The sequence below is a fragment of the Aspergillus fijiensis genome (assembly GCF_003184825.1).
Source record: "Aspergillus fijiensis CBS 313.89 unplaced genomic scaffold BO72scaffold_18, whole genome shotgun sequence".
In the NCBI taxonomy this organism is placed as follows: Eukaryota; Fungi; Ascomycota; class Eurotiomycetes; order Eurotiales; family Aspergillaceae; genus Aspergillus; species Aspergillus fijiensis.
The window spans coordinates 131,100-141,615 of NW_024468994.1; the positions used below are offsets into that span (position 1 = coordinate 131,100).

General features: G+C 53.0%; 4 protein-coding genes and 1 non-coding gene across 5 annotated transcripts; 1 reads left to right on the forward strand and 4 right to left on the reverse strand.

The window, feature by feature from the left end:
* Positions 1-2,238: 2,238 nt before the first annotated feature.
* Positions 2,239-2,881, reverse strand: BO72DRAFT_495333 (uncharacterized protein; the record flags this gene model as incomplete). Its single annotated transcript, XM_040948540.1, has 3 exons — positions 2,239-2,327; positions 2,357-2,538; positions 2,712-2,881. The coding sequence occupies 3 exons, from the start codon at positions 2,879-2,881 to the stop codon at positions 2,239-2,241; spliced, it is 441 nt and encodes a 146-aa protein (XP_040802190.1).
* Positions 2,882-3,306: 425 nt separating this feature from the next.
* Positions 3,307-4,540, forward strand: BO72DRAFT_447228 (uncharacterized protein). The gene is made up of 2 exons (XM_040944485.1): positions 3,307-3,587; positions 3,664-4,540. The coding sequence occupies exons 1-2, from the start codon at positions 3,441-3,443 to the stop codon at positions 4,270-4,272; spliced, it is 756 nt and encodes a 251-aa protein (XP_040802191.1). The 5' UTR covers positions 3,307-3,440; the 3' UTR covers positions 4,273-4,540.
* A 771-nt stretch (positions 4,541-5,311) lies between these two features.
* BO72DRAFT_t113 lies at positions 5,312-5,392 on the reverse strand. The gene has a single exon. It is a non-coding gene; the product is annotated as a tRNA-Ser (tRNA).
* A 246-nt stretch (positions 5,393-5,638) lies between these two features.
* On the reverse strand, positions 5,639-6,204 carry BO72DRAFT_77116 (uncharacterized protein). The gene has a single exon (XM_040950699.1). It carries the CDS (start codon positions 6,114-6,116, stop codon positions 5,715-5,717), a length of 402 nt encoding a protein of 133 aa, XP_040802192.1. The 5' UTR covers positions 6,117-6,204; the 3' UTR covers positions 5,639-5,714.
* BO72DRAFT_77115 (uncharacterized protein) lies at positions 6,205-8,580 on the reverse strand. Its single transcript, XM_040950698.1, has one exon. The coding sequence runs from the start codon at positions 8,487-8,489 to the stop codon at positions 6,294-6,296; it is 2,196 nt and encodes a 731-aa protein (XP_040802193.1). The 5' UTR covers positions 8,490-8,580; the 3' UTR covers positions 6,205-6,293.
* Between the last annotated feature and the right edge of the window lie 1,936 nt (positions 8,581-10,516).

Below are 10,516 nucleotides of genomic sequence, written 5' to 3' on the forward strand. Positions count from 1 at the left end.
GGAGAAGCCTTTGCGAAGAGAACACAGTCCCTGGACATTGGGTAAGTTGCTATGCACGAAGAGGAATAAGCATGCTCGGCGCCGATAACAGCAATGCCGAGGACGACGACGACGACATCAAAGACGACGACGACGACGCGGGGCTTGTCTCCATTTCAGGGACCACGATTAGACTACTAGCGAAACGCTCCTACAGCCGCAGATGATGAGATTGGTATCATATCTAGCGCCAATTTGCGTAATTCTTGTTTCCCTTGGCTTCCCTCCCCCTCAGCATTGCCGCTTTGATTCGCCATGGTGGAGGCCTGCTCTTATCTTGTTTACTTCGTTTGTCTGGGCGAACGGTATGCTGCACAATCCCCCTCGCGAAACCAGCCCCAGCACTCACAATCGACTGCGAATGCCCTTCGGGGCATGTCAGTTTACGTGGACGCCTACGAATGAGTGGGACTCCAATTAGCGGTTCGATAATTAGGGCTGGCGGGGGGAAGATTGGATGGAAGAGAACAAGATTATTTGGCGCCGACTACGGAGGTAACTTAGCACTAAAATGGGCGGATTTATGGGGACGCAGGGCGCTCCGTCGGATCTGTCTGTCGCTTTGCGTGATGGGAGAGAGGAGAAACCGGCGGCTTCAACTTGGTATCATCTACCGCTACCGCATTGTTCATCGATATCTTTCTGCCTGGATGGAAGGACAATCTCGGGACTCCTCGATTCCCCTCCCCCCCCTCCCTGCTCCTTGTACAATATGGACACTTGTGAGGCTTGCTCAGGAGGAGACACAGGGGAGCCCCAATCTCGAAGCTAAGCTGGTCTCTGTCCGCCCCAGTGGGCTGGTTGATAACGAGGCGTGCTATCTCGGACAGCCGCCCCCCCTCAGCCGGGAAGTAAGTACGTACTGCCCTGCAGGAGGAAAGAGCCTACGTGTGCACTTGTGATGTCTCTCTGCTGTAGGGTCGACTCCTTGGGGGGCGAAGTAAAAGCAACATAAGCTTTGCTGCCTCGTAACATCCGCCGGCCCCCCCTCTCTTCCTGCAAGCAGCATATTCAGCATGTTTACAGTACATTCGAAGAGGAAAAGGAAGTCACTCAGTCAGCCACCGTAGCCCAACAGCCTCCCATCCCCCCGTCTCGAGTGCGGAGAAAAAGGGTCTCGTGCGTCTAGGACGGCGCAGCAGCGTATCGAGTCGCACTTGCGGTACGCAAAGTAAACCTGCAGGGAAAATCATGCCTAGTCAGTGCTAGTGGCGTCGAGCACCTCACGACAGGACAATACAGACATCATCCGGCCCTCGAGGATGACGACTTGATTCCGAGATTGGGTAGATGGAAGACGCAAAAGCCCGCGCATGGCGTCGTCAGGGTAAGCAGCCACCGCGCAACAAGCCTTGTAAATCGCTCGCGGTGTTGGATTGTCTCGTCCAGTGCAGTACACGCCCACAGCGGTACATCTCACTTTCCTTTTCTAGATCGGGGGCGAAGGTAAGGTTGATTCAAGGGAGGGGGGCGGGGGGAGGACACTTGGCTCGTTGTCATTGCCGTGGTATGCGTTAGCGGGGGGCCTCGATTGGAGAGAAGCTTGACTCGGCCATGATCTGGCATGGTTATCGGAAATCCAGGGTCATGCTTGCCCTTTCACTTCGCAGTTGATGCGGTGGCGCACGGTATGGAGGGTGTGGTCTTGCAGGTTGTCTGGCAAGTCATACGCAGGTCAACTGTTTGTAACTGTTTGCTTGCTGGACCGCCCGAGCTATTCATATTCTCGCCATTTCATATCATATCATATCACCTCCCTCAGACTGACTCGTGCTATGCGGAGTCTGAACACGAGGATGCGACTGTACGTACCTACAAAGAACCCCTGCGATGTCTCTGGTGCAGCCACTGAGTTTACACTGATGACTGTTTCTTTTTGAAGTCAGATACAAGAAGCACACATGGGTATGTCTAAACGGCCGTTACCACTCGATCGCGTCAGTCTTTGGATCGTCTTCAGTTTTGATAATCTCTCAACTGACACATCTCATCACTCAGAACGCATTCATCCTCACAATAATACGCCATGCTTTCCGAAATACCAGTTCTGTGAGGCCATTGCGCACCACACCCTAGACATGCATCGCTAGCTCAGCCATGCGGACTTAGTGCAAGCAAAGTCTCACTTGCTATCAGGCTAGGCTATTTGCAACCCTGGCATGGTTGATTCTGTTCTACCTTCCTACCCCAATCCGGCGCTCACGACTTGCATGGGTCGTGGATCTCGCGACGCGTGGGAAGCCATGGAATCCAGCGCGGGGGGAAATTGGCGGGGTTGGGGTCGACCACTGTGGGGTAAGCGCGATCCCCATCATACTTTTGCATCTGGAAGTGTTGAGGCCGATCGTGAAAATGGCGGGAAGACTGTCTGATAGAATGATAGAAGGACGCATGCGGGTTCTATCGACAGGAGCGAAACCCGCAAGCATCGCATTCCATTCCTCGAAGCATCGGACCCAGGCCGAGATGAGTCCATGACAGATTGTCAGCATCGGTCCACTATCGCCATCAGCATGGATGGAGATCCGATCGACTCGGCTGTTTTACCAACCACCGCTGTTATCGCAGATGAACACATACCGAGGCGCGTCGTGGGCAACCGGGAGGCTGCGTTATACCAACTTGCCCTGACCAGGAATGTGGCGGGTGCGATCTAGCCCTTATCGACACACATTCCAGGAGAGGGCAGACTGCTGGCAAAGCCCTTATCACAATCGTGGCGAGTGGCGAGGATTCTTGGAAGCTGTTCTGGCATGTTGATCGCCGGCCGCTTGGAATGTGAGATCGCGATTCGCGCGTCCGCCGACTCGAGGAGTGATGGTCCACGACCCGAGCCTCGCATGCCGAGTCTCAGATCAATCTATGAAACCAGGAAGAAATTCCGAGGCCCTTGTCGGGTTCCAAGTCGGTCTACGTGAGGGTAGGGGTCTCTGTACTCGGTTTGGAAGGCATCTAGATCTATAGGAGATCCTGGCGGGAGATGTAGATACCAGCCTCTTCTCCGTTTCAAATCCGTCGGCGAGATTCCGAATAATTCGGCCCATCGCGCGCGAAATCACGACCGGCCACCCGATCGATGGTCAGGAATGTGTCCGAAAGTGCAATTTGAGCCAACCGAGTGGCATTTCCCCGCGATGCTTCCCCAGCCGTCAACATTCCAGGGGGCGGCAGACTTCTTCGTCCAGGGCTCTTCATGGCGATCCCAAAAACTATATCTACCACGACGTCGTCACTCCTTCTCCATCATCATCATCATCATCATCATCCTCATCATCATCATCAGCTTCAGCTTCATCATCACAGAGTCTAATCTCTCAAGCCTCTCGTCTCATTGATCAGCTTCATTCCTAGCTCGCTCCAAGCAACATCATCTCACCCAATCCCCCAATCAATCAATCACAATGGCCATTCTCGCAAAGACAGCTTCTCTGGCTTGCTTCCTCATCGCCTGCCTCTTCTTCTTCTCCTCCGTCATCCAGGCACTTCCTGTCCCCGGCTCCAACACTCCATCCAGAGTCTCCTCCATGGCCTTGGCCGCCCGTTCACCGGTACGCTCTCCCTTCCCAAATCCCACAAACCACCACCACCTCCACAACCCCCTCACTAACATATCCACCCCAACAGCGCGAGATCCCCAACAGCGACGAAGAAAAGGGCCTACTGAACGGCCTGCTCGAAGCCATCGGCCTCCCCAGCCTCTCCAAGCTCAGTCACTGGAAAGCCACCACGGAGCCTCAACCCTCACACACCGATGACTCGGACAAAGATTCCGATTCCGACAACAACGACAACGACGACGACGACGCCACAAACACCCCAGCCGAAACAGACTCAGAAGACTCGGACTCCGACCCCCACGCGCACGCCCACTCCTTCATCCCGGATTACTACAAGAACTTCAAGGACAACTGGACCCCGGCCATCGACGACGGCAACAGCCTGACCCCAACCGTGGACTCCATCGGCGATGACATTGAGAACGACGAAGACCTGGACAACATCAACAACGGCCTGCTGCTCTCCCCACCGGCGTCCACGCCCTCCAACAACAACAACAACAACAACAACAACAACAACAACAACAACAACAACAACAACAACAACAACAACAACAAGAACGAGGACCTCCCCAAGCCCACCGAGGACCCCCAGGGGTTCATCAGCTCGCTCAAGCAGCGGCTCGAGGATGTGCTGAAGGCCGCGTTCGATAGTCGGGATGAGTTGACTCTCTAGTCGGTTTCATCTTTCGCCTATGCCTTTTTTCGATGTTTGGATTCTGCGGACGGAGTTTACGTGATTTTGATCTGGTTTCGTACCGGTGTTCTGGGATATGGAGTCTGGTCTGGACTGGCGCTTGAGTTTTCCTTTTCCTTTTGCAAGGGTTTCACGGGTACGGGAGTCTTGGGATTTTTTTCGGTATGGATTCGGGAGCAACAAAATAGCGTGGGGGGTTGTGCTTCAACTTTGGGAATTGGATGGATGGATGGATAGTCAGGGCAAGAGGGTGGGCGGGCGGGGTGACATGAAAAATAGAACAATCGCATAGAGATATTCAGATATGATATTCAGCCAGCGTCATAGATAATGAGAGCAATTTACCTTTTCAATTCTGCATTCACAGTCCGACACACAAAATTTGTGCTCTGTGCTTCTTCTTCTCTCTACTTGTGCTGGATGTCTGCTAGCCGTACTGTACAGCACTTCACAAAACACCATGAACAACAAGGCAGCAGCTGCCGCAATAACATCTGACATCTAGTTAGTGTCTTGTAATTCAATCCCGCCAATATCGCCATCCATTGTAAGAACCCCCCCCGGTTTACAAACAAAACCCAACGGAATACACGGTACATCCATTCAATCAACCAACGAAAACACACGCTATATACACAACCCCCCCCAAAAAAGCCCGAAACTGGTTTGTTCTCTTGCCCAACACCACCACCACCACCACCAACAGAAACCATGCTAACTCGAATCCTCATCCTCATCAATCAATACAGACCGACGCAATCTACCCAACCCCAACCCAGCCCCAAGTTGCCAAAGAATCAACCGACTACCTACCTGCTCGTGTACTACATAAGTTACAAGTTACCCGCTCCCTAGAAAGAAAGAGATAAGATGTACTCGACCCGGGCGATGATCACTCCAAAGGCTATCAATGAAAAAAAAAAAAAAAAAAAAAAAAAACCAATCCCCATCCCCTACTGCCTTTATATTGCACGACGATCGGATCCTCCCAGAAAAAACTAGGCCACAACAAAAAAAACGTCAGCGACAGGATTTGAACCTGTGCGGGCGAACCCAATAGATTTCTAGTCTATCGCCTTAACCACTCGGCCACACTGACTATTGATGCTGAGTGGGGGAGATTTTGCCATTATACGGCAATGACTGTGGTAGGATCCACTTTGGGCGGGACGGACGGTTGGAATTAGGGTTCGTTTGGCTGGACGGTTTAGTTACGTATCGATAATGGATGGCTGGTCGAACGCTGGGGCAATCTGGTCTATCATTGTGTTCGAGAATTACTCCATATGATTACCAGGAACTGGCTCAGTCAATATCGACTGGCAGATCTACAGTAGGCGCATACTTCGTGGTGGAGATGGAGTTGAAGAATTAACGGGGCATTATTCCATTCCAGGCACGTACCCATGCTCAACATGATTCTATCCACAACAAACCAGAAAGCAAAGCAGCTCGTCCACATCAGAACACAGACAAGTTATGTGGCATATAGAGAGTAGTAGACATATACATACACACACACAGGGATAGATAGAGAGGAAGACACAACAGAACTGGGAATCAGAGATAATGCTGATGGGCGCATGAACGGTAAATATGATGGTGGGACGGAGTATAGTCCGCGACACACACACACACACACAGAGGGAGAGAGAGAGGTATCGTAGAATCAACGAGGTTCGATCAATGATTGGCGCTAGATGGATGGGTCTAGTTATTAGACATAATATAGAGAGATGGGAACAACAAGCGCGGAATGAGAGTGAAAAGAGTCGACGTGAAAAAGAGATAGAAAGACGAGCGCAGCTAGCTGTACAGACCATCTATGGCGGATAGATGGGTGCGGTCATGGGAAGGAAACTTTTTTACACGGAAGGTCCCGAAAGGGACCGGTGATGTAAAGTGGATGGTGGATAGTGAGGGCGGAAGAGAGAGGATTGGAGCTCGGAGAGGCAAAGGTGGGTTGATGGACAAGAGATAGAGGATATGTCAAGGCATTCTCATTTGTCGCCGTGAAGATTCAACCAGCTCATATCTGAATTGACATTGGCTTTCTGGCCGCTGCCGCTGTGCCCGGGCTCCTCGTGTTCCGGCATCGGCTCCAGGCTATCGGGGATGAGGATGCTGGATCCACGGTGGTTGTAAGCGCTGGATGGATCGAGACGGGAATCGCCGTCAGAGGGCATGGCCATGGAGGGTGCCATGGAAGGCGCACGAGTGCTGGGATTATAGTAGCTGCGACTGTAGGTGCTACTGGGCGGGCGGCCCATCCAGCTGCGTGTTTGCCAGTGCGGATCGTTCTCCAAATCGTCGCCAATGGAGGAGGCGGTCGAGATGCGGGCGGACTGACTCTCGGGGATGATCATCTGTCGACCCTCGGAGGAAATGATCGACGACGCATGTTCGGTGGTCGGACTGCCGCTGATCACCTGACCGCCGAGTGGCTTGGGTTCATCCAAGAACCCGAAGTTGAGGGGCGTCAGCTTGATTGGCCATGCGGTGCTGCTGGAGTCAGTACGATTGCTCCTCAGCCCCGGAGCAGGAGGCTGAAGAGTTTGTGGCTGCATTCCGGCCAGGTCCGTCGCACTATTATCTTGAAAGTACCGACTCCACCCTTCATTCGTTAACCGATCGCCGGGGTTGCCCCCGGGGTGTAATTCTTTGACGGACAGCTCTTTGTCAAGGGCAGCACTAGAGTACGCACTCGGCGAGTATGTACTAGGAGAGGCGTCGGGGGACTGCACAGTCACTAGCGGACTCGGCTTCAACGGACTTGTGTTTTGCGCGTAGGGGGGGCGCGCTCCAGCGGATCGCGGTGTCTTCTCATCGCCCATTGATCCCGAGAAAATCGCTAGGGAGTCGACGGAGGCGGCAGCCAAGGGGGCGGGACTTTTTGCCATGGGGTACGCTGATTGTGCTAGGGGCTCCACCCCCCGATCCTGGAAGCTGAGTCGATCTTTGTCGCCACCCTGGGCCAGTTTGATGCTTTGTTTCTTGCGTTTGATCCAGAGAAGAATGAGGATCAGGATGACGCCTACACCCACAATCGCACCGAGTGTAGCACCCACAATGGTTCCAATGTCGCTGCTCGATGAGCCTCCGCCGGCAGCAGCGCTGGACGACGTGCTCGCGGAGGAGCTGGCTGAGGAGCTGCTGGTCGATGCAGTGGTGGATGTCGTGTGCGTCAACGATCCGAGGATTTGCTGCTCCGACTCATTCCCATAGAACAGATGTGTGGTGTTCACCCAGCTGTTGGCGGTCTGGTTGAAGATGGCAAGCGAACTTGTGCCGCTTCCACTGGAGATGACAACTAGTCCATCCTCACCCTGCGCTAGGGAATAGTTTTGTCTCGTGGTTGAGGAGGCCAGTTTGCTGGAATACGTTAGGTAATCGCTCGAGGAATCCTCTCTCTTCTGGCTACTCGACGAAGAATTGGTCGTCAAGGCGGTTGCGGGGTTGGCAGGCGTACCGCCTGGCTTGACTAGCTCTACGCTAGAGACTGTGTTTGGCGATACACTCATATCGAAAGCCTCAAGAACCTTGGTACCATTTGTTCCTTCGAAAAGGGCGGCTTGGACATCGCTGGAAAGTGAATCGGCCAGGGTAATATTAGAATCAAACCAGCCACGGGTCGGGTTGAATAGATGGACTCCCTTCGGGGTGGTCGTGCCGCCTACCAGGACCGCTTCGCTATCGCTCCAGCGCAACAATACAGGATAGTAGGCTGGAGATGCATTCGAGGCTGAGAAGGCGTCTAATACATATGGGGGCGTGGTGTACGCGGCAAAGGTATCTGACGAGGCGACGGATTGATCCGAGGTGTGGCCGCCGTAGACCAGAATGCTGGAAGAATTAGAAAGATAGACCGCCTGGTGTCGAGTTCGATTGGCCAGGTTCTCTTGGGGGATAGCCGTCCAGTTTTTGTCTTGGAAGGAGTAACGCTGTAGGCCGGAAAGGTTGGACTGAGAACCGGAACCGCCGACCACGTAGAGCGCATGCTGGTCTTCGTCTCCATCGATACCACCCGTCACACATGCCGCATCGGAGACCGGCTCTCCCATGGTCAGGTTGGTCCATGTCGCATTAAGTTCGAGAGGAATCGACACAAAGCCATTGGCGGAGTAAGCGTAAAGAGTGTTATCATAGATGACGGAGCAATGGCCCTCCAAGTCCACAGGGGGCTTCGGAGCCAGCATAGCGTGTAAACGAGCGAAAGGCGAGAAGGGAAGGAGTGTTCTTCGATGATACCAGCCGAAGAAGCTACGGGAATGGCCAGCCGTCCTAGGTCAGCACGCGGGCGTAGGGACGAGGACGGAGATTGATCTTGGGGGTGGAAAGGACTGCCGGAGCACTATCGCATGGTCGAGGAGAATCGCGGATGGTCGTCTCGGACGAAGTGAACAGGGGGGACAAGGCGCGAACGGTAGCGACAGCTATGGTGCGTCGAGGGCGGGTGAGTGACGTTTGTCAAGAGAAGGATACGCGCGCAGACGGGACTGGGGAAATTGAGGGTATGGCGAGAAGGCGGGAAGGCACAAACGAATGGCGACCTAGTTGCGCGAGTGTTAATTGAGCGAGGGGCGATGTCAATTTTTCAGGGGCGAAAAGGATAGCCGTGGTGCACGATATCAAATCGGCAGTAGAAGGAAGGTGAAGGGAACGAAAGCGACGAGGGGTCGAGGAGGGAAGAATGCGATACGAACGACGAAAGAACGAGAGGGAAGAGGGCAGGAAGCCAGAAGGAGGAGGAGCAAAGGACGGAGGGGAGGGGAGGGGAGGGAAAGGAACAGCCAAGATCAGGAGAGGGAGAGAAGGGGAGAGAGTGAGAGTGTAAGGTAGTAACGTTAGTGGTAGTGGTAGAGGTAGTGGTAGTAGTGTCTGGGCGAACAGTGGAGGATGAAACGCCGGCGGGCAAGCTTAGACCAATACTAGCCCGCGTGTAGAGCAACTTACAGTGGAGCTGGAGCATTCAGAGTTTGGATTTCGAGGTCGCGGTCGGAGAATTCAACGATTGTGATATCGATAGATCAGAATAGAAGAAGTGAGCGCCAGCACGAGTGCCCAGCACGTTGTGGTCGGGGTGGTCCGCGTGTAGGAGGGAGTGACGAGAACGAGGAGTAAACAGTCCCTGTCAGGGCGGAGAGAGCAGCCTAGTGGACTAGTAGCCCAAGGAGGAAAGGAAGGAGAGAGAGAGAGAGAGAGAGAACACGAGGAAAAGGAGGGCCAAAAGGAAGAGAGGAACAATGAAACCGAATTACTACTAGCCCATGATTAACTTATGTCCTGGAGTATCTGCCTGACGAGATGAAGACTTGTTTGTTGATTGATTGATTGATTGATTGATGGATGGAGTGATTCAGTTGGAGGAAGGAGGTTGGGATCAAAAAGGAGGGGGAAAGACCCTTTCCACGGTTCCCTTTCCTGCTTCTCCTCTCCTTTGGTTCCTGCATAAGAACTGCTGCAAGGACACCGACCTGATTAACAATTGCTACAGGAACTCTACAGACGCTTTTACCGGGTGGATGGTGGCCCCCAAGATACCGACAGTACGACAGTATTTCAGGGGAGTTGGAGGGTTGGACGGTGTTTCGCCCAGTGGTGAGTGAGCCGGACGATCGCATTGGCCCCAAAGATGAGGAGCACAGCTACAACACTTAACCCTCAATGGATCAATCAACCCAAGGGTAGGAAGATAGCTAAATAGCTATAACTTATGTCTTGAGTCCTGAGTCCTGAGTCTTGAGTCAGACAGATGAACATCAGTGATACTGCGTAACCTCAGGTGATGTTTTTCTCTTTTCTTTCTTTTCTGTAAAGAAAGTGGGGGCAGGGCAGGCTAGTCAGGAACCGGTGCTGCACGAACAGGGATGACGCAGATTAATCTCCATCCCTATTGATTATTTCTTTATTGATTGTCTCTGATTATTCTATTAACTTATTCCATCTTACTCACTCTTTCTGTCGCTTTCACATCCAATATCCATAGACAATCAGCCACCAACTACACCAACAGACGCACTCACCTGAATCATGTCATCTCACCTCAATCGATCACAAAAAACCCATATCATCAAGTCTGACCGGGCCAGAGCCTCGGCTTATCCATCCATCTATTTATAGATGACTCTCGAACACCACCAGCAGCAGGACCAGCAAGCAGCAGCAAGCAGCAACACCCCATCCAGAGACTCGGTCTCCCGACCGTTTCAACCCAGACGGGACC